General features: G+C 46.8%; 1 protein-coding gene across 2 annotated transcripts; it reads right to left on the bottom strand.

Moving 5' to 3' along the window:
- Nucleotides 1-1,933: 1,933 nt before the first annotated feature.
- Nucleotides 1,934-23,043, bottom strand: PICK1 (protein interacting with PRKCA 1). Of its 2 annotated transcripts, none has more exons than XM_074983897.1 (13): nucleotides 22,906-23,043; nucleotides 17,769-17,862; nucleotides 15,868-15,979; nucleotides 14,813-14,941; nucleotides 14,632-14,698; nucleotides 12,348-12,437; nucleotides 10,834-10,887; nucleotides 10,663-10,725; nucleotides 10,146-10,279; nucleotides 8,380-8,472; nucleotides 5,611-5,661; nucleotides 3,358-3,502; nucleotides 1,934-2,236 (listed from the first exon to the last, which is right to left on the bottom strand). In XM_074983897.1, the coding sequence occupies exons 2-13, from the start codon at nucleotides 17,807-17,809 to the stop codon at nucleotides 1,992-1,994; spliced, it is 1,224 nt and encodes a 407-aa protein (XP_074839998.1). In that variant the 5' UTR covers nucleotides 17,810-17,862; nucleotides 22,906-23,043; the 3' UTR covers nucleotides 1,934-1,991. The 2 variants fall into 2 exon arrangements, with proteins under 2 accessions (XP_074839998.1, XP_074839999.1); XM_074983898.1 differs by having other exon boundaries at nucleotides 1,934-2,231.
- Between the last annotated feature and the right edge of the window lie 461 nt (nucleotides 23,044-23,504).

Raw genomic sequence — 23,504 nt, 5'->3', positions numbered from 1 at the left:
CTACCCTACATGTCTGACAGGGCAAGGAGCCTCTCTCTACAAGAAGGTCAGGACTTGCTGTCAGCTCAGATGTGCGATGTACCAGCTAAGTTTGTGGCTAGAAGTTAGCACTGAAATAGCAATGGCTATGGCACGCCCAGACTGAGGTAGAATACTGTATTCTACAGGGATGTGTTTACCCTCTGAGCTAAACCATAGCACACCTAGGAACCTAGGAGACCCCTATGTATATAGCCCTATATATACACATACACACACATCACACTTTACATTTGCAAAACAAGTTGCAGAGATGACTACCATAATGTCATGCAAGGAGCTATTATCCACTGTAAGACAACCGGACCATAGCCTACGCACAACGTTCATGTCCCACCTCGGGTCCAAAACAGAGGGATGAACAGGAGTGAACAGATCACAAAAAAGGAAAACAGAATATTCTATTTTTCTTTATTTGAGACATCCATCCGTGTACTAAAGGTCCATTCCAATCCTCCAGAGGAGCCACACCCCAGCTGGCCTTGCGGCACCCACAGAGAAGATAATGACAGACTCCAGAAACAAGTAGAAAACATATAAATCATAAGTTAATGCCCTTAATCACCTCTCTCACTGGCAAGGACCCAAGGGTCTCTGTCACAAACAGGAAAGCACTACATGGAACTGGAACTCTACAAGAACGGGCAGAGGGTCAGAAGGAATGCTTACTTTCCCTGATTTTCCCTCTGCCTGATGCTGGGAGTAACAGGCCTTAGCTAAGAGTTCCAGCTGGGCTTTCTGCTGCAAGGTAGTATGAAATGGGAAACTGCCTGGTCATAGAGCAGCCAGGATTGCTGTGGGGTGAGAGTGGGTGATTTAATATTTCACGATCCTTACATCGTGTGTCTGCAGGGACCGTTTTCCCTTCCCCACCCAAGTCTGTCCAGCGTGTGCTCTACTATAAGGCCAGAGCACCTCCTCACACTTTGGTAATGATCACACCTCTTGGCACCTATGCATGGGGGATAGTGGGCAGGCGCACTTGGCAAGCTGTGCATCCTCAAGGACAAAATCTGGTTAAGGTCACGCAGGAGCAAAATGGGAAATGACCATGAAAACTACAGGGACCAGAGTCCCTGAATCAGCATCAATTTCACAAACCTCCTCCCTTTGACCAGTAGAAGGTTCTGCTTTTGGCCCTGTACAAATGAAGATGGTTCCTCACTGAGAAAAAGGCCAGTTCCCTTCTCTTTCTAAAGACGGGTTGATGCTAGACAGGGGAAGGGCTCCAGACGGTCCTTTTCTTAGAGGCTCTCCTCATTCCCTTGTTGGTCGATGACCTGTTTACATCTACCACTAGTTCTACACATCAGGTTGCTTTGTTTCTTTCTCTTCCATAGGAAACAGTAGCCAAAGGAGGTGCACGGGGGCAGATTCCTCTTGCATCCTGACACCTACCGAGAAGCAAAAAGGGGCAGCAAAATTGTAAACAGCATTTGAAATGGGAGAGTTGTGAGGTGAAACCCCCTGGTCTCAGGATAGTCAGCAGTAGAGCAAGTGGATCTGCTGACCAGCTTTTTCCACCTAGCAAGGACAGATCGCAGGGAGCTGTTCTTGCCATCTATAGTCATCTCTCTTCAGGGGCTTTTTTTAAGCAGCAGAAAAGGGGGGACATGTCCTTCCCACTCAGAAGGGTCCCCTCCGCATATTGAATCAGAGGCGGGGAGGAAGGGAATTCCTCAAAGGGCTCCCCACAGTAACCCCCTCTCCCTCAGCCTCAGAGACGGGCACTGGAACGCTGGGGAAAGCCAACCAGGCAAAGAGGGAGGAAAGGAGAGTGGGGAGGCTGAAAAGAGAGCAAACTTTGTGCCCAAGTCATCTTGACTGCCCCCAGCCGACGCAGAAGAGGAATCCCCGGCTGAGCCTAGACAGAAAACCACTGAGGACGAACCACCACGTGAAACAGATTTTATCAGTCTCTAGCATCTCTCCCACCCACTGTGTCCTCACACTCAGGCATCATCAATAAGTTTTTCGCCATTTGCCTCCTCCTTCCTGCTGGCCTCTTGTTCTCCTGCTTCCTCCTCCTCCTCCGCCCCATCTGAGAAGACCTCCTTCTGACCGTAGCTCAGAGTGGTGCGCGCTAGGTCCACCTCGATGGGAAAGACGTCCGCGCCCCGGAGCACAGCGTAGCAGTCGTCGTAGTACTTGGACATGGTGGAAACAAAGCGTTGGAGCTGGAACACGATGTCCTGCACTGCAAAAGAGAAGGTTTTGGAGGGTGTCAATGGGGAATACGGTAGAAACGTTCTCCCTCTCACAGGCACTCTTGCTTGTTCACTGACCAGCCACCGCGCCCACACCCCTTGGTACCCTGGGTTCAAGAGGTGCGCGTACACCAGGATGTGATCAAGCTTACTGCAATTAACCTGCTACCCAGGGTTTTCAGAACCCACAGAAGGGGTAACTCTCTTCCCTCCACCCTCAGGCTGCTACCAAGCCTCCCTCCTTGAGATTAGCCAAATGCTCCTATTCATTCATGCTCTGAGCACAGCTAACTCCTCTGGGGGCCCGCACTATTAGATTTTGTGGGGCCCCCTAGGCCCTGGGGCAGGGCCAAAACAGAGGGGTTCAATGTGTGGGAGGGGGGCTACAGGTTGAGACAGAAGGGTGGATGCCGGAGGGGGTGAGGACTCCCGACTGAGGGTGCAGGCTCTAGAATGGGGCTAAGAATGAGGTGTTGGGGGTGCAGGATGGGGCCAAAGGGTTTGTACTGGAGGGGGGTGGGGGGTGCCTCAGGGAAGGTTAAGTTGGGGGTACAGGGTCTGGGTGGGAGTTAGGGTATGGGAGGGGGCTGGAGCGTTAACCTTGTGGTAGTAGTGGTAGGGGAACAGATACCTTTGTGCGGCCCTGCGCTCATCAGCAGGCCCCGCCCCCTGCAACTCCCATTAGCTCCAATTGCCAGGCGATGTGAGTCCAGCCAGGAGAGGCAGAACAGCAGTGTGTGGAGCTACATCTTACATTACCCCCACCCTGGCCCTGCCCCCACCAGGCACAGCCAGCCCAGAACGCAGCCCACGGGGGCTTTAGTGGCTGCCACCCAGGCACCTGGGCTAAAGAGGCCTCAAAAAAGATCTGCACTTTTGGTGACCCGTAAATCTTTTTGTGGAGCCCCCTTAGCCAGGCTCTTTCTTAATCCGGCCCTGTATCTCCCAGGCACTCTAACAGACGAGTCCACAAGGACAAGGGAACCAGACTGCAAGAGCTCAGTGAGATGCTGGCTCCAAGGGTTTTGGGGATACAATGATGGACCAAGGAGCTAGAGCCCCTGCCTGGATTAAACCCATATGGGCCATTCAGGAGGGCAGTGACACTCACCATGTTTCTGGTCCAGCAGTTCAATCTTCTCCAGCACATCCTTCCTCATCCTGGCAAAGCGTGTGCGTGCTTCCTGGCGGCAACGGAGGACCAGGCGGTACTCATAGTTCCCAGTGCTGACCCTGTAGAGGGGCTCGCCCAGTGCCTGCCAACAACACCATTCCACTATAGAGACTCCCAGAAAGTCCACAGTGCCAGAGGCTTCACACACAGCTTCTTTGCTGATGTGATCTCCTGAACCTCCCATCACCATGTGATCTTGCTGCAGCTGTCTTGGGACATTGAAACGCAGTGTAGGAACTACCAGATGACTAAAAACGTACAGCTAGTCCTCGGCAAGCTACAAGCTGGAGTCCAGAGTTCTGGGCAGCCGAACCTACTGGTAAAGTAACCACTTGAAAGGCTAAAGTCACGATAGATAGCAGGGATGAGGCTATGAGCATTACCATAAAACAAGAGGATGAGACTTACAGTCCCTTTCAAACAGTGAGAACAGATGGGCACTGGATTTCTGAGCTGAGCTATTGACATAGGCACCAGTACCCAGCAAGACTGGTGCCAAGGGCTTAACTCATGTACGTGCAAGCAGGAGCTTCAGCAAACGCAGGTGAGAAAGGTACACTTAGGCCTGTATGTGAGAGCTGCCTTCCTGCAGGCGTCGCCTCTCACTTACTGCCTCACAACCAAGCATCAGATTTCTTTTCTAACACACAAAAACCGTTGAAAAATAGAGGGCAAGTCTACCCAGGGGCCTGCATTGCCTACCTCTAGCTGCGGCATGGTAAGTCAGTAAGGCTGGATCTACTGACTGTCTCACAGCACATTTCTGAGAGAAAAGCGATGAGGTCTGTCAGCATGGAGCACACCAGACACTGCTTCCTCCTTACACACAGGCTGCGGCTACCGTGCATCCCACTTTTGGAAGCGGAATGCAAACAAGTGAGATCAAAAAATGCAAATGAGATGTGGATTTACATATCTGGTTCCTCGTTTGCATATTCTCACGCTCTCTCACTTCCAGAACAGCCTTTTCCAGAAGCAAGAAGAGCCATGTAGACGGGGTTCCTTCGAAAACAAACCCCATTTTTGAAAGAACCCTTCTTCCTTAAACAAAATAGGAAGAGTTCTTCGAAAACGGGGTTTGTTGTTGAAGAAACCCTGTCCACATGGCTGTTTTTCCTTCCAGCAAAAGCTCTTCTGCAAGCGAGATTATATGAGAATATGCAAATGAGGCCTATGATATGTAAAGCCACACTTAATTTGCATTTTTGATCTCGTTTACTTGCATTTTGCTTCCGAAAGCGGAATGCAGTGTAGCCGCAGCCACATGCTTGTTTGTGTCTGTGGGTCTGGAAGGTACTCTTCCTTCATAGGTGCCAAAGCCCAGCAACAGCTCCCTGCTGGACCGGGGGAGATTTTCCTCTTCCACTTCGCAACGTGTGTATCACCATCATTTTGTGATGGGTCACTCAGTTTTATTAATAAGGAGGCAGCATTGCCTGGTCCTCTGGATGCCCCAGAATCCAGAAATTTAATCTTGGCTCTGATATGGACTCTGTCTCTGACTTTGGACAAGTCCACACACACACCCCGCCCTTTTTATATTTAGGGAAGCAGAGTCAAACAGAACGCATCTTTATTTAACTTATAAGATGTAGGTAAGGATTAAGATTTGAACTTTGAAGATTCACAAAGCTAGATTCGTTGCTAGGAATTATTTGTTTGAGGATTTTGCTGGAATTTTAGAAATCATCCAATACAACCATGTATATTTTTATGTACATTGTCACTAGAAGAGAGTCTCATGAAATCAAATTTTTTTTTTACACAGCTACAAACGCAACTTAAAAAATGTGCATGCATGTGGGATGCAGAAGAGCTAATACAGGATTTAAGAAACTGTACATTAAACTCAAATGGAATCCATTAGGATAACCCTGTACAATAATCCTTAACACATACTAGTATTACTAGGAGAGCAGGACAGACCCGAATTCTACGAGCATGCAACAGAGATGACGATGGATTCCAAAGGTTTGCGATGGGATGTGTTCCATAAAAGGTATCAGTTATATTTTCTGCATACCACTGAAAGACCTTCCCGTTTGAAAACTTTAACGAGTAGAATGTAGGGGCCTAGGAACATGTATGGCTGTGTGCATGCACATGTGTTTCCGTAGTCGCATATGGGAGAGGACAAAATGCTATAAAAATACAACCTGCAATCCTTATTGATGCAGCCTCAGTACTCACAATGCAGGTGTATTCCTCATCATCCATCTCCTTCACTTTCAGGCAGTAAGACTACAAAGGAAGGGTTAAGAACAGACATACCAAGGGTTAAACAAGTCATCTCCTCACAGAGCAGCGTGTTACACAGTTTTCTAGCAATCAAAAGTGCAAGGGGGAGGTCCCAGCTTCTCAAGACCATCTCAAATGATGGGGCCATGGACACTGGGAGAAGCACAGCTGGACTAGATGCAGTGTCTCACTTGGAGAATGAACCCCATCTAGGGAAAGGGAAAAGAGGGTGAGCATGCCCCTCCTAGGATGCAGGCAGGGCAGAAGGGGTTTGTAATTTACACTACAGTCGCACTCAAAGTGTCCTGACCCCTGGATAGACATACAGGAAGATTCTGTCCCTCCCTAAAGAACTTACACTCTATTAAAAAGACCTGTGGTGTGTACAGTTTGGGGTATTACCAAAAAGACACTAGCAGAGGATAAATAAAAAAGCCATGAAATGACAAAAGGGCTGGAAACAATGATTTAACAGTGTAGGACAGTGGGCTTACCCCAGTTATATTCACTGTTTTATATTACATTCTGCTTTGTTGTATTCAGCAGTAATTCAGGGAACCTACAGGCTTATATCCCATAAGACACTGGCTTCAGCAATTACCATGGGGCTTGAGATCTACAAACTTTGTCACAGATAATCTTAGGTAACCCACACATTTTGGGGAACAGGAAGTAGAATGCAGAGGGGAGTTCTGTCCATAAAGACATCAGCCAACCATAGAAATATGAGCTAATACCTTTCGGACAGAACATCTGATGCCAAGAGGGCCATGGCAATGAACTGATGCATGTGATAATGGGGCGAAACTCTAAATATACTACCTTGCAAAAAAGGGCACCTTAGTATTGGTAAGGGGAGGGAATACAAATAAGGAAGAGGGAAGAAACCCCTCATGAATATGTATTAGACACGGTAACGTTGGTGTAACTTATTATAAAAGTGGCACCCTAGAAGCAGAAGGAAAGAGAAAGATGTAGCCCTTGGGAGGGGCCAGAATGATGCCCTCTGGTGAAGATGGGGAAGGTGACAGTGATGAGGAAGATAACGGCTCACTTTGCAGGTTGTTCTGCAAGGAACAGTGTAAGTCTGAATATTCAAATGTACTTTCTGTATTATCTCTTTGTACCTGGCAGAATGAGAACGTGTGCCATTTTGCTAATGCGTTAATGAATTATTTGTAAATATAAAATGTTCCTACAGAGAGTGTTGCACCTGTGCTCATTGAGGTTCTCAGCAATAGACTACTGGACCTGATCCCAGGACAAAACACTTGTCTACCCTTAAAGTAATAACTGGACACTCTTATTCCTCTATCTATATGCATTAGAAGTGTTCATCTGCCTGTCTATCCATCCGTGAGTCCGTTTGTTCGAGAACTCCTCCTATGCATTAAGAGCTAGGAACACCAAATTTGGTAGGCAGCTCCCTCTTATCATAACTTAAAGCAAGATCAGGGTTTGGTTGTGCCAGGACAATGGGAAGTGCCTGGAATTTGATTGTTTCAAATAAACTGGAAAGGGAGAGGTCTGGTAGTGAGGCAGTAATTCTGTCAATGACTAGAGTGGGGCAGGGCTCTGGCTGTTGCTGGCTACCGGACGTGGCAGCCCCTACCACCCTAGCTTGCCCTGGTGAGCCTCCAGCTGGCCAGTGCAGCCTCTGCTGTGCCAATGCCAGCCCAAGGAGCCTCCATCTGGTCTGCACAGCTACCCCCCACACTGGGTCAGGCCTGGAAAGCCCCAGCAGGAGGCCTGTACAGCCACACAGCCCTCCACCACCAGGTCAGGCCCAGGGAGTGCCAGCAGGAGGCCTACATAGACCCCATCCCTGAAAGTCAGGCCTAGGGAGTGCTCAAGGGTGGCTTGCCCTCCCTCCCTCCCACCACCCTGGGGAGCGGCTGGCAGCCGATCCCCCCACCTCCTGAACCCTCCATTCCCTCATTCAGCTCCCCCTCCTGCCCTGATTCTAGAAGAAAATGTTACTGGAAAACAAACCGACTACAGACCTGTTTTGTTAAAATACAGTGGATGGTGAGAGTTTATAGGGATGAAGAGAAAAATACACTTGATGGAATTCCCATTTAAAAAAAAAACTCTAAAAAATTAGACAAATTTTAACAATCCTTTCTATAAGAAATCTGAAATTAAACTTAACCTCATAAAAGAACATTTTTTTTAAAAATATAGTCATTTAAATAACGCATGTCCATTTTCCTTTTATTTTCCAACCACCCCACTTCCTGCAATAAAGACCAGCCCTTAAGAACCCAAGCAACACTTGATCTGCTAGTAATCTACAAATCAGGCTACAACAGGAAAGACTGTCAATTGTCTAGCTTGGCTAAATAATGGCCATCTACGAGTTATCTGAAGGGTATTAACGCTTGGAAGTGTTTAGGAGATTCCAAGAGAACAAATTGTGTGGGAGCTCCCTTACAAATAGGGATGTTAAATTTAACAACGGAGCTATTGGGAAATGTATATTAACTGTAAGGTCTAATACGCTGAAGAATAGCCTTTCAAGGGAAATAGCTGAATCATGTCTCTTAGGTCTTGGAGACCAGAAAAAGTGGAAGAGACTATAAAGGTATGGAATATCCTGACCAGGAAATTGAGTACATGTGAAGGAATAGCTCTTTTCTTTGTCCATTTGCTCTGATTCAATGAAACCTCATTTCTCCCAGATTTTTGTTAAAGAGAAGGTCAGAGGAGAGAACAGCTCACCAAGTACTCAAACTTGACATCCAGGTATTTTTTGATGGTCAGTCGTGTGTCAGGAATGGCTTTATTCAGGTACGTGTTCAGGTCAGTCAGCATCTGCACAGAAAACAAGTCAGAAAAGTGACAGGACTCAGAAAGAAGAGGGGCATTAAAAGGAGCTAAAAGGACGACTTGGCCTGCGTGCTATGAGCTCGCTAAATCCGTCTTGTTGACAGAAGGGCGGGCGTCCACGTCAGAGAAGTCCCCAGCATGGGGGTACCACTTGTCTTCTTTATTGACAGTCTTTGCAGAGAGCTCGAGGATGGAAGAGACTGTGTACATGAAGTATGTTATTAACAGACATGGAGTCTCCAAGGGGAGGATAAGCAGACTGGAATGTGTATGTGCAAGTGTGACAGTCTAGATGGGGATGGCCAGAGCGAGAAATCTGAACAACCATGTTCAAATAACTTTGCAAACTACAGGTACATTTACAACTTCTACTGTGTCTTAACTGTGTGGACCAGTATTTCTCAACCTTTTTTATAAAGTACCCCCTTTAAAAAAATTGTAAATACCCCCAGACTTTTCTCCAGTACCCCTAAGGGTATATGTACCACTGGTTGACAAACATGGTCTAAAGATAATCTGAGATCTTGAAACAAGTGCCATTCAACCTTTCCAGATCACTGTACCCTTTTCAGGAGTCAGATTTGTTTTGCATACCAAGTTACACTTCACATAAATTTTACTTACTTATAAAAACATGCTAAAATAACACAGAAGTCTACTACTGAAAACTGGCTTCTCTGTGACTTAAATATTGAGTCTGTTCTGGTATGGCTATGATCTGAAGAAGTGGGCCTGTCCCACGAAAGCTCATCACCTAATAAGCTATTGTGTTAGTCTTTAAAGTGCTACTAGACTGCTTTTTTCTTTTGATAGTATATAGACTAGCATGGCTCTCTCTCTGTTACTGGCTGACCTTCTGTCATCTTATCATTAAATAAATGAATTGGAATAGAAATATTGCACTTACTCTTCAGCGTAAGGCATAGGAAGCAGCAGAAACAAGTCACTGGCTGTGTCTACTTTAGCCCAAAACTTCGAAATGGCCATGCAAATGGCCATTTCGAAGTTTACTAATGAAGCGCTGAAATGCATATTCAGTGCCTCATTAGAATGCCGGCAGACACGGCACTTTGAAATTGACGCAGCTTGCCACCGCATGGCTCGTCCAGACGGGCCTCCTTTTTGAAAGGACCCCGGCAACTTCAAAATCCCCTTATTTCTAACAACGGATGGGAATAAGGGGATTTCGAAGTTGCCGGGGTCCTTTCAAAAAGGAGCCCTGTCTGGATGAGCCACGCGGTGGCAAGCTGCACCAATTTCGAAGTGCCATGGCTGCCGGCATGCTAATGAGGCACTGAATACGTATTTCAGCGCTTCATTAGTAAACTTCAAAATGGCCATTTGCATGGCCATTTCAAAGTTTTGGGCTAGTGTAGACATAGCCACTGTCTGAATGAACTTTTAGAATGTACTGACTTTATGAGTGTTTTTTATGTAGCCTGTTGTAAAACTAGGCAAATACCTAGATGAGTTTATGTACCCCCTGGAAGACCTTGGTTGAGAAACACTGCTCTAGACAGTTCCTTCAAAGAAAGTTTCCACAGTGTTATTTCAAGACCGTACCTACAAAGACAGACTCCTCCATTTCTGGTCTCCTCTCCCGTCTTCTCCTGTACATTGACCCCTCCCATCCCCTCTTTTGTGCTTTGATTCCTTACCGGTTTGATAGTTTTCAGTAGGCGGATTCCAAATTTCTCAATGCTGCGATGGGCATCTGCAAATTTTACAAAGGCTTCACTTGCAGCTGGCTGTGGTTCCCGCACACCAATGACTGAGAAAACATCTCCAAATGCTGAGCAAAGAAGAAAAAATCCATATCAGTGGACAAAAGGTTTATTTGGAAAGACACCTGCACATCCCAGAACAGTGTAACAGCCCTCTTCCTGCAGGATGCCATAGGTTCCTTAAAGACCTTGTATCTCACCTGAAAGATGAGATCTGTGGCAACACAGTGCCCATTAACCCCCTGTAGAGAATTGATTCTGAACTAATTTAGAAGGAAATGCACCACTTCCTCACTCATTCCTACAGAAACTAGCTTTCATTGCAGGTCATGGGTCCAGTACTAGGCCTGATGCTTCTGAGGCCTGACAATATCAAAGACATCAACTTCCTGACCACAGGGTGATGAGCCTGCTACAAATTTGAGGTCTGAATTCCCTTCATTCTGTTTACCTCTGTGTGTCTGGGAGAGTTCAAAGAAAGCTCTAAGGAGACTCTTGGTGTGCTCTGTCATGCCTGTGGAGGGGAAAGAGGGAAAGAAAACACCAGTCACTCCACTGACACAGCATATATTCTTTGTCCTTCAGTCCCAATCCAGATGTCTTAACAGAAGAGATGATTTACCTTTGTACAGCTCTGCAGTCCTCTCCAGCTCCTCCAGCCTCTTCACTAATCCATCTAGAGGGGGAACAAAGAACCACAGAACAGGCAGTTATGATGCTGAAGTCCAGGAGTACGTAGGGATGTGACTGGCTGAAAGGAGAGGACATTTATTTTACATGACTGTGTGCAAACACCCTCTTCCCACCCTCCTCAAAAGTCTGGCTCTTTAACCAAAAGATAAACCTTTAAAAATAAACCCCAGCAGGATTCAGGGTTGTATAACTGGGCTCACCCCACTATTTTACATTCACTGGGGGGGACCCTGATTTTCAACATTATGATGTGTGCTATGCACCCTGCTACCATTTAAACAGCCCCAGCAACACTATGTCACAGGCAATCATGACACACAGTGACATGGCACATTTCCCAGAGAAGGGGGTTGTTCAGCTTACAACAGGAATGAATAAGAAGGCAGAACCCAGAGTTTGTGTTAAAGTAACTATGACAAATTAGAAGGTGGGAAGGGGTAACTACAATTACTGCACCCCCAAAGCAGAAAGTGGAATAAGTATCACAAGCAATGCCCAGGTTCACCCTTACCCTACCTCTATAGTAGGACAGAAGAGGTCATACAAGAAGAAATGCCTGACACACAGGAATATAACACCTTTTATGCACATACCCCTCAGTGCCTGACATAAGTTATTATTTGGGAATCAAGATTGAGCATCTGGACAGCCACAAACTCCCTGACTAACAGAAGTTCAAGTCTGGGCTATATGTAATTGAAAAAGCTGTTTTCCTTATCCTTGTAACCAGGTCTAAAATACGACCTACAGCCCCAATCTCACAATAATTTTAGCCATTCTTAAAACACGTGAAAGATTCACTTAATTCACCACTGGAACAAAACTACATGCAGGGTGGCAGGTGGCAGCAATATAACAGCACATTATGCTGCAGTTTAGCGCAGGAAGTACAGAGTGGCCATATCCATTTCAGACTGCAGAAGAAACTTTTTGTTTGCATTTTCAGGGTGTGATGGACACCATTATGAGGGATTGATCCATTCAGCCATGGCAACTTTTTTGAATTCAGGTCTATTATGCACATGGGATGCTCGCACGCAGAGTGTTTCTGACAGCACTACTGTAAGGTGTGACATGACACATTGAAACAAATGTCTGTAGTCAGAATACAATTAAAGAAATGATGGAAAGGATACTAGCAGATACAAGGGCTATTAATTGTTGGTATAACTATTTTGACCTTGCAAAACAATTGTTGCATTGCTGCAACAAAATGCTGCGAGGTTACACTGACATGCAGTCAAAACAATCAGGAATTTCTCACTGTAATGCAATCCAAGTATGTGAGACTGTCTCTTGTGCAAGTATCAGGAAAGGTGCCTGTTTTAGTCAGGCCTCTTGCCCCCACAGTACCACTGGGCTCCAGCTGAACAAACACTGCCACCCATAGCATTACTGGATATCAGCTTAACTGGGAAGGTACCTTTCTGTATAGCTGCTTACCATTGCAGAGGATGGCTCGGCTCAGTCCCAAGGCATCTGCTGTACCCGAGCTCATGTTCTCCACCAATCGGTGCTTCACTTTCTTCAAAACTACACTCCCAACCCCGCAAAGAGTCAAACGTCAGGATCAGGGTATAGTTTGTAAAGTCACAAAGAAAACAGGTAACAAAACTTTCGAGTTTCAGATACCAAACACAGTTTAGATGCAGGGAAGATCTGAATCAGGGCCAGTGAAGGCATTTTCCTTACAATACTTATCTATTAAAGTCCTATACATCCCAGGAATCAGGGCTTTCACAGTTTCCTTTGGAAGACACAGCTTAATAGAGCTCACCATAAGAAATATGTCCTGTCTTTCCAGACCATATCTTATTTTACTCAAATCATTCATTCCAATGAAGTTTGCCTAATAGCATGTAAGTAAGGCAACTGGGATTGAGCGCTCAGTCAAAATGTTCCTTTTGGTTACTTTTATTTCATGACTTAATTAAAAGTCTATGTACAATCCTTAACAGTGCCTCTACGTTTGGGGATCATACCCTTCAGGTAGCTGAAGATAATTATGTGCTTTTTGTGTCAGAGAGGTAGCTGGGTTAGCCTGTAGCTTCGAGAACAACAAGAAGTCCTGTGGCACCTTATAGACTAACAGATAATTTGGAGCATAAGCTTTCGTGGGCAAAGACCCACTTCATCAGATGCATCTGCTGAAGCGGGTCTTTGCCCACGAAAGCTCACGCTCCAAAATATCCGTTAGTCTATAAGGTGCCACAGGACTTCTTGTTGTTCTATGTGCTTTTTGTAATCCTATGACTACTCTACATGTATCTAGGGACTGATTTTCAGAAGTGCTGAGTATGTGTACGGACCGAACCTTTCTAATTCAGAACACTCCCACCCGTCAACATTCAGAATCCAGCATGATTTTAGTTAGCCAGATGACCACTTATCATGGGTGTGGCCAAGTTTCCTGTGGTCCCATAAAGTTTGTTTCCAGACACCAGTGCTGGCTCTCAGTGTCCTGTGCTGTTATTTAGCTGTAATTTACCCGTAAATGTCTTTTAAGACCCCAGTAAGCAGTGGGAGCGTGGGTAATGTACTAGAAAATATTGACCTCCCATTGTCTGGCAAATTCTCTCGTTCTGAACTGGTCAGGTCCTGAGGGTGACAGACGAGACACACTCAACCTGCAGTTCCCAGTGATGTCAGCTGAAGCTGTGGATACTTAGCACTTCTGAAAGATCAGGCCCCTTGCTCTTATTTTTCCCCAGAAATCCATTTGTCAGCCCCTGTGCATTTTTGGTTGCTCTTGTTTGAATTTCCTTTTGTCAGCATCTTCACTGACAGGGAAGAATGAAAACAAAAGCAAACGTGAATAAATAAATAAGAGGGTTTGCACTTTACTATATGCCCTTTTCAGAGCTTACAGAATTCTGGAAATGTGGTCATGTTTAAAGGGGACACAGATTAAATTCAAAATGTAGGTTTTGTTTTAAAAAAAAATTACAAAACCCAATAGGGAGAGAAATGCCATAATAGTTCTCTAAAATAAATTAATTGAAGAAAAAAGTTTTGGATGAAATCTTTCCATCCACTGTTATAAGAACAGCCATAATGAGTCAGACCAAAGGTCCATCTAGCCCAGTATCCTGTATTCCAACAGTGGCCAATGCCAGATGCCCCAGAGGGAGTGAACAGAACAGGTGATCATCAAGTGATCCCTCCCCTGTCATCCATTTCCAGCTTCTGACAAACAGAGGCGAGGGACACTGTTCTTACCCATCCTGTCTAATAGCCGTTGATGGACCTAACCTCCATGAATTTATCTAGTGCTTTTTTGAACCCTGTTAAGTTCTGACTTTCACAACCTCCTCTGGCAGGGAGTTCTGCAGACCCACCATGCACTGCCTGAAGAAAACCTTCCTTTTGTTAATTTTAAACCCATTCATTTCATTTGGTGACAGTCATAAATCAAAACACACTGGCATGGGCCAACTGAAGGAAAGACAGTATGAAAGTGACTATTTGAGTTTCACTGTCCAAACTGAACACAATGAAGAAAGCAAGCAAGGGCAAGAGGGATAAAGTTAATTTAAATTGTCAAGTATTGTTAGTAACACAGGATTTGACTGTTAGAGAAAAACAGTTTTAGCTTGTGTCCATTTAAAGGAGACAAAATAATAGCAAATTCTGAAACAAAGTTTCATGTTGATTTTGGCTGGAATTGTCTCACCACCCACCACTTATCCTGCATATCAAAGGAGAGAGAGAAACCAACATGTCTTACCAATATCCAATGACTTGCCCTGCTTTGGGTCAGCCTGGAGTTTGTTGTAGTGAATTGTTACTTCTCCCTGGGTGAAATAGCAAAGCGAGAGCTGTTGTTCCAAAACTGAGCAGCAGGGCCCCTCTCTACTGAAGGGTGAGAAGTTCATAATCTGTGACCCAGGACCTTTCCTATTCCTTACCTTTACCACCTGTATCATTTTGGCCACCTCCACTTTGGTTTTCCCTTTGACTGACTTCCCATTCACTCCTGTGATTTCATCACCAGCCGCCACAGTTCCATCTAGAGCTGCCGGAGTGTTATCAAACACCTGAGAGAAAAGAGGAAGAGTAGAGGAAATATGGAGCCAGAAAGGAGTGCAATTAGTCTTCTTTATGGGGAAACTTCTATTTCTCTTCCCTTCCCAACTCATAACCCTTGGACATCCGATATGTATCTGAGGAGAGCGGAGCACCTGGTTCCTTCTACTTTGTGCATCTACTTTCTACCCATCACCCCTACTTTGTGCATCAAGTAGGTCAGGATTTCTTGAAATTTCGTGCAGTCGTTCTCAGCCTTTCCAGACTATTACACCCCTTTCAAGAGTTTGATTTGTTTTGTGTACCTCCAAGTTTTACCTCACTTAAAACTGTTTGCTTACAAAATCAAACGTAAAAATACAAGTGTATCAGAGCCACACCATGAGAACATAAGCAATTTTTCAGTCATATTTACTATATAATAAATCAATTGGAATATAAAAATTTTATACTTACATTCCAGTGTATACCATATTGAGATGTATAAACAAGTCATTGTCTGTATGAAATTTTAGTTTGTACTGACTTTACTGGTGCTTTTTATGTAGCCTGTTTTAAAACTAGGCAAATATGTAGATGAGTTAATGTACCCCCAGAAGACCTCGAACGTAGTCCCAGGTGTAAATGTACACCACTGGTCTAGTACATCACATATCTAGGCATTCCCCTCTCTGACCCCACTGAATTTTAATATGCTCCCAAGACTCTTCTGATTCTCAGGCAGATGTATGAATTCAGGAGCCTTAACCCAATTCTTCCAGAATTATTCCCAGATAGTGGGAGAAATTTCCATTGTCTGGAAAAGAAAGAATATGCTTCACATTCTGACGAAAGGAGAAGATGTAAAGCTCTCCATTCCACCTTCTGTTTCCTTCTGTCAAGCTTAACGTTTTTCACAAGGACATTTTTAATAATTGTCTCTTCCGTGACTACCCACCTGAACAATATAGAGACAGGGACAATACTGAGCTCCTCCCCCAATGCTGATCCCAATCAGATTCTGAGAGTCCTTCTTCAAGGTTACTGTTCCAGGAACGGTGGGGATCCCGCTAGATCAATACAGAGAGAAAAACGATAACGGATGCAGGTTGGTAGAGCGGTATCTACATGCAAAAGCTAAAATGTATAACGTGTAAATATGCCAAATCCTTCCCATCTGAATTAATCATATTAATGCTGCTGTTTAGCCTTCCAGACCAAAGTGGCAAAAGATTATTTAGATATCTTTACTTGAAATAAATAAATTGAACAAGAAGCTAAGGATTATACATTTGATGGAAGTAGTTCACTGAGCAAATCCAATGTTGGGGTCAAAACAAAGCTCCCCTGTCGTCCTGTCACTAGGTATGGAGAAAGAGAACTCCCAAACTACCTTTTGCAGAATGTACGTAAGGAATAGAGAAGATCTGCAACACATATCACTAGCAGGCCATGTCTACACTAGCCAAAAACTTCGAAATGGCCATGCAAATGGCCATTTCGAAGTTTACTAATGAAGCGCTGAAATACATATTCAGCGCCTCATTAGCATGTGGGCGGCCGCGGCACTTCGAAATTGACGCGGCTCGCCGCTGTGCGGCTCACCCAGACGGGGCTCCTTTTCGAAAGGACCCTGCCTACTTCGAAGTCCCCTTATTCCTATGAGCAGATGGGAATAAGGGGACTTCGAAGTAGGCGGGGTCCTTTCGAAAAGGAGCCCCGTCTGGACGAGCCGCACGGCGGCGAGCCGCATCAATTTCGAAGTGCTGCGGCCGCCTGCATGCTAATGAGGCGCTGAATATGTATTTCAGCGCTTCATTAGTAAACTTCAAAATGGCCATTTGCATGGCCATTTCGAAGTTTTTGGCTAGTGTAGACATGGCCGTAGTGAGCAACTCTGCCTGCTTTGATCAGCTCCTGGTTGCAGCTCCTTCAGTATTATCTATACTTACAAATTAGGTTGAGGTAGCTTTACTGCTCAGAGTTAGGTAAAATTTCAAGTCCTGTGGAATACAGTTAGGTTGACCTATTCCCCACTGGCGTTAGGCTGACAGAAGAATTCTTCCATCAACCTTAGCTACTATTTCTTTAAGAGATGGATTTACTACAGTGATAAATACCTATACTTATCTCACAGAGCTGGAAGAGACCTCCACAGGTCATTGAGTCCAGGCCCCTGCACTCACAGCAGGACCTATCACCATCCCTGATAGACTCTTTTTAACCTATTTACCCTAGATCCCTAAATGGCCCACTCAAGCACTGAGCTCACAACTCTGGGTTTAGCAGGCCCATGATCAAACTACTGAACTATCCCTCCCGCACCAGGAGCTAACTGTTCTGTCACTGTAGTATGTATCTGTACTACTGCAGCTTTCCCACTGCAGTGTAGGCATACTCATTGGGTGCATCTACACTTGCATTCCTCTTTTGAAAGAGGCATGCAAATGCGGTACATTGAAAATGCAAATGAGGTATAAATTTGCGCATTTGGCACCTCATTTGCGTAATCTTATTTTGAAAAAGCTTCTTTCGAAAGAAGAAAGCCAGTGTAGACACTGCCCTTTCGAAAGTAAACTCCATCTTCAAAAGAATTCTTCCTCCCATTAAATAAAGGGAAGAAGGATGCTTTCGAAGATGGGTTTACTTTCAAAAAATCAGTGTCTACACTGGTTTTCTTCTTTCGAAAGAAGCTCTTTTGAAATAAGATTATGCAAACGAGGTGCTGAATATGCAAATTTATTTCTCGTTTGCATTTTCAACATGCCTCATTTGCATGCCTCTTTCAAAAGAGGAATGCAAGTGTAGACGCACCCTTAGTGATTGTCAGTTGTCAGGAAAGGGAAGTGAAGCACTCACAGTTTATCCTCCTCAATGTCATAATCCAAGTCTCCAAACATTGCTCTGGCTGACAGGAGCCTTTTGAACTGAAGCTCTGTTTACATCAAAATGCCTGCAAAGAGAAAAAAAGAACAAAGCCTAATTAATTTAATTATCTCAATTCATCAGTGCTCAGGTGCTAAAGCTGAAAAATCAACCCGTGCCTTCTGTCAGCCCCTTTGCTCCCTCTTCCAATTGGGGATGGAGCTGCTTGGGGAAAGAAGATATTTCAGACCCCTGGGGATATGGATAATGGTGCTTTTTTGTTTCACCAGCTATATAAGTACTGCAATGCTTAGGACAGAACACATTTCATTGTGAAAGCCGATTCTCTGTTGTATCTGCTTAGCTATCTGGGATCTTACTCCCTTCATCCATTTACTATTTCAGTTTCTTCTTGATCCCGTGGCAAGTTAATATGCCTCTTGCTGTTCTCTGCCTCCTTCCTCCAGGGGGCTAAACACAGTTCTCCCTACTGCTTTTTCATGGAAAGTCTTCCCATTTATGATGGTCTGAGGAAGCATCTTTCTCCTGCTCCCTCATATTTCAGACAAGAGTGTAGCAAACAGCTCTCTGTCACAGCAGCTGCAGAGCAGTTGGTCTTTGGGTTTGTGCCAAGCTTCAAGTCTCCTAGTTTCCATCTCTCTGTTGGAGGGGCTGGGGGGATATGGGGGTGTCTGGGGTAGAGGTGGTACCTTTGACTCTCCGGCAGCTGCGCCTTTTCAGGCGGACGGAAGCACTTGTCCTCACCCACCACTCAACTCTCACTGTTGGCTCCTAGCAGCTGTTGTGCATTACAGTGACGCCATCCCCTGGGCAACTGTGTCAGCTCACAGGCAAAACACAGTGAGGGGGGTCTGGTCTGCTTCACATACCGACCTTATGGAGGGACTTGTTCCTTCTCCCTTCTAATGTGCAGTCTCAACGGCGGACCAGGAGGTGTGGTGCTGCAAATCGACAACTACTGTGAAGGCGGAGGAAGACACCCCACTGCCTTGTGGGTTATCCTGGGAAGGAGTAAGGCTAAGGGAGTAAACCCTGACAGAAAATCCGGAGGGGAGTCCTAAGGTGGTTCTGTGTCAACTTCTGGCACTGTCCCGGCAACTCCTGCAGCTGAGCTGGTACCAAATGTAGAGGTTATCCTTTCCTTTGGACTATAACAGTAAAGCTGAGGGTGGTGGGGCAGCTGGTGTCTGGGCAGCCCAGGGTCTCCATAAAAATTGCCCAGGCTCGCGCCTGGAGAGGTACTCCAGCATCGCTTAACAGCATTGAACCAACATGGGAGGCAACAGATACTGATTATAAGCTCTTGCTCAATTGGCGTAGAGAATGAGCACCAGGGGTTGCTTCCGACGGTGGGAGAGATCATCGTATCTCATTGGACAGTCACTGCCCACCTTAAGCTGGGCATTCCCCAGCCAGTAGGGTACTGTCTCGCCACAGTTCACTTGCCTCGCTGGGTGCACGAGGCTTAAGGTTTCCAAACTTGACAAGTGACTGAAATGAGCACCAGACAAACCAACAAGAAAATTATTAAGAAAAGGAAATCAAAGTTTCAAGCTTGCTTGTTGGAATGTATGGACATGTTGACCGGTTTGACTGAAGATCTTCAGGACATCAGCGACACCCGAAAGACCACTGTCATCAACGAGGAACTGAAGAAGCTCCAAGCTGACATCACCACTTTGCAGGAGATGCGACTCGCAGCTTCGGGATCCCTAAAGGAAAAGGACTACACCTTTTTCTGGCAGGGCAAAGCCCAAGAGGAACCCAGGGAGCACAGGGTTGGCTTTGCCATCAGAAACACCCTTCTTCAAATGGTGGAACTAGCCACAGGTGGATCAGAAAGACTCTTTCAGGTCAAACTTCAAACCTGCGCCAGTCCCGTCCACCTGATCAGCGCTTACGCTCCAACCCTGAATGCCATACCAGAACCAAAGGACAAGTTCTATGACAAGCTCAGTGCTGCCATACAGCAAATACCTGCTCGTGAACAATCATACCTTTTGGGTGACTTCAGTGCAAGAACTGGTGCCGATCGTGACTCATGGCCCTCTTGCCTAGGTCACTTCAGTGTGGGAAAAATGAATGACAACAGACAGCGTCTCCTCGAACTTTGCACGTACCACAATCTGTGCATCACAAACACATTTTTCTGAAACAAGCCACAGCACAGTGTCATGGAGACACCCACACTCGAAACACTGGCACCAATTAGATTTGGTCATCACCAGACGCAACAACCTCAAAAACATCCTCCTGACATGCAGCTACCATAGTGTCAGATCATTCGCTAGTCTGCTCCAAGCTCAAGCTGAGACCCAAGAAGCTGCACCATTCTAAACCAACTGGAAGGCCACACATTGATGCCAGAAAGACGGCAAACTCAGAAAAAGATGAAATGTTCAGAGAAACCCTTGAGAAGAATCTGCGCAGCAGCCCTGAGGGTGCTGATGCGACATCCAGATGGCAGCATCTGAGGGACACAATCTACAATATGGCCTTGCCAGTGTTCGGAAGAAGAGCTGGAAACACAAACGACTGGTTCAAAGCTAACTCCGAGGAGATGATTTCAGTCATCGAAAAGAAGTGCACTGCACTTCTGGAGTATAAACACTCACTGAGTCAGAGTACCCAGCAAGCACTCAGAGTAGCCAGAAAAATAGTACAGCAGACAGCCAGGCGCTGTGCCAACAACTACTGGCTTAAGTTATGCAGCAGTATCCAGACCTGTGCTGACTCTGGTAATCTCAGGGGAATGTACGAGGGCATAAAGAAGGCAATGGGATCCATCCAGAACAAGACGGCACCTCTGAAATCCAAATCTGGTGAAGTCATCACTGACAAAGCCAAACAGATGGAGCAATGGGTCGAGCACTACTCTGAGCTGTACTCATGTGAGAACATTGTGGTTGATACAGCCCTCAACGCCATTGAGCTCCTGTCAGTCATGGACGAGCTGGACCAGGAACCAACTGTGGTCAAACTGAAGAAAGCTATTGACAGCACTGCAGTAGGAAAGGCCCCAGACCAGGATAGTCTACCACCAGAGGTAATCAAGTGTGCCTTGGGCACACTCCTGGAACCCCTACATGAGCTGCTGTGCCTGTGCTGGAGAGAGGGTGAGGTTCCACAGGATATGTGGGACGCCAACATTGTAACCTTGTATAAGAACAAAGGAGACAGAAGTGACTGCAACAATTACCGTGGAATCTCCCTCCTAAGTATCACTGGTAAATTGTTCACTTGTGTCATCCTCGGCAGGCTCCAGAAGCTCACTGAGAGGGTGTATCCTGAATTCCAGTGCGGATTCCACGCCAAGAGATCTACCATTGACATGATCTTCTCCCTGAGGCAGCTGCAGGAGAAATGCAGGGAGCAGAGGAAGCCATTCTATGTCGCTTTCATCGACCTGACCAAGGCTTTCAACTCGGTCAGTAGGGATAGACTGTTTAAATTGCTCCACAAGACAGGCTGTCCACCACGGCTACTCAAGATCATCCAGTCTTTCCACGAAGACACAAGAGGAACCATCCAATATGACGGCACATCATCGGATGCCTTCAGCATCAGGAGTGGCATCAAACAAGGATGCGTCCTTGCTCCAACATTGTTTGGGATCTTCTTCGCACTCCTCCTGAAGCTTGCCTTTGGATCCTCAACAGCGGACATCTTTTAGCACACAAGATCTGACAGGAAACTGCTTAATCTTGCAAGGCTGAAGGCTAAGTCTAAGGTGCAGAAAGTGCTCATTAGAGACATGCTGTTTGCAGACGACGCTGCTGTAGTGACACACATAGAAAGCCAGCTTCAAAAACTGCTGGATCAGTTCTCCAAAGCATGCAAGGACTTTGGGCTTACCATCAGGCTAGAGAAGACAAACGTACTTGGTCAGGACATTGCTGAACCTCCATCAATCAGCACTGACAATTACACGCTAGAGGTTGTCCACGAGTTTAACTTACCTCGGGTCCACCATCACTGACACCCTGTCGCTGGAGACTGAGCTAAACAGGAGGATTGGAAAAGCAGCCACAGCTCTGTTCAGTCTTAGCAAGAGAGTGTGCTGTACACTCACACCAAAATGCAAATCTACAGAGTCCGCATCCTCAGCACCCTCTTCTACGGCAGCGAGTCTTGGACCTTGTACGCCCACCAGGAAAAGAGGCTGAATGTCTTCCACTTGCGCTGCCTCAGCCGCATTCTTGGGATATCATGGAAGGACAGAGTGCCCAACACCGCCCTCCTCGAGTAAGCTGGAATTCCAACCATGCACACCCTCCTCAGGCAGCGGCAGCTCCGCCAGCTTGGCCACTTCCACAGGATGAATGATGGAAGGATCCCAAAAGACATCCTGTACGGCAAGCTAGCCTCTGGCAAAAGACCTCCTGGACGCCCCCACTTGCGCTATTAAGACGTCTGTCAGAGGGACCTCAAGGAGGTAGACATCAACCCAGATAGTTGGGAAGAGCTGGCAGATGACTGCAGCAGCTGGAAGCAGGAACTACGCAAGGGCCTTCAGAAGGGCAAGATGAAGATCAGACAGCTGGCAGAGAAGAAGCGAGCCCATAGAAAGGACAACAAGGACCTGCCATACACCCACTACGTACGCAGCAGATGTAGCAAAGACTGTCACTCTCGTGTGGGCCTCCACAGTCAGAGTCAATGCTGCAAATGATTATCTTAAATGGAGTTACGAAGGGCGCGATCCATAGTCTACGCAGACTGAAGGATGCCTAGATAGATAGTTGGATGCAGGAAGCCTGTCTGCGCTCTGCGCCCTGGGGGTGGGTCCGGGAGAAGGCGCCTGTGCAGAGCAGTGACCTGTCAGGGGCCAAGTAAGGCTGGTGGCTGCTTGGCAGGGACGATGGAGGGGTCCCAGTAGGTGGTGGATCTCTCGCTGCTGTTTAGGGTGAGAGGACACAGCAGGTGAGGATCGGGGCCCAGACTGGCGTGGGGGTAGCATTGGCGGGAGCAACTCCGGAGGGGACACCAGAGATAGGGGGAGATCCGGGCATCAGGGAGTTAGGGGTGCGCCTCAGCTGCCCCCCACCCCCGAGGAATGCGCCCCCCTAGGGCTGGCAGCGCTGGGGTAGGGGAGGGGCTAGTCACTCACCGGAAACAGCTGGCTCGAGCTAGGTACCTGCATCCACCTGTCGCCACTACCTGTCCGATTATTACTTTCCCTACGTCACTTCCGGGCCGGAAACCTTCTACCTAAGCTAGCAACCCCCACCTGCTCCCGCCAGCCCCGCTTCGCTAGCCGGTCGGAGCAGACGTCTAAAAGCCCGCCCACTGCTCGCGATCTCCTCTCGCGATAAGACGAGCCGGATCGCGGGAGCGTGGGGACTGAGAGCTGGTTGCTATGGAGACAGAGAGCCGTCCGGCGGCTATCGGGACAACCAATAAAGGAAGGGGCGGAGCCCAGCTCCAGGCTTGTTATCTGTCCTGCTGCCGCCATGTTGGGGGAGGTGCTGAGTCGCGGTGGGGGGTCTGCGCTCGACTTCGGCTGCTTCGTCCCCCACCTCGCAGCGGGGCCGGGAGCTGAACGGTCTGGCGGCACTTCGCACCCGAAGGCCTTGCAGGGAGCAGCGTCTCGGGTCCGGCCCCCAGCGGGTCTGGGGCAGCCCGGCCCCGAGCTCGGGCCAGCGCGGGAGCGCTCGAGCCTGCCGTGTGGAGAGACCGGGTGGGATGGCGGCGCAAGCCCTGGGTTGG

This window comes from Carettochelys insculpta, chromosome 1 (genome assembly GCF_033958435.1).
Source record: "Carettochelys insculpta isolate YL-2023 chromosome 1, ASM3395843v1, whole genome shotgun sequence".
Taxonomy (NCBI): domain Eukaryota; kingdom Metazoa; phylum Chordata; order Testudines; family Carettochelyidae; genus Carettochelys; species Carettochelys insculpta.
Note: the sequence above shows the minus strand (reverse complement) of the source record. Positions and strands in the feature narration are given on the sequence as shown.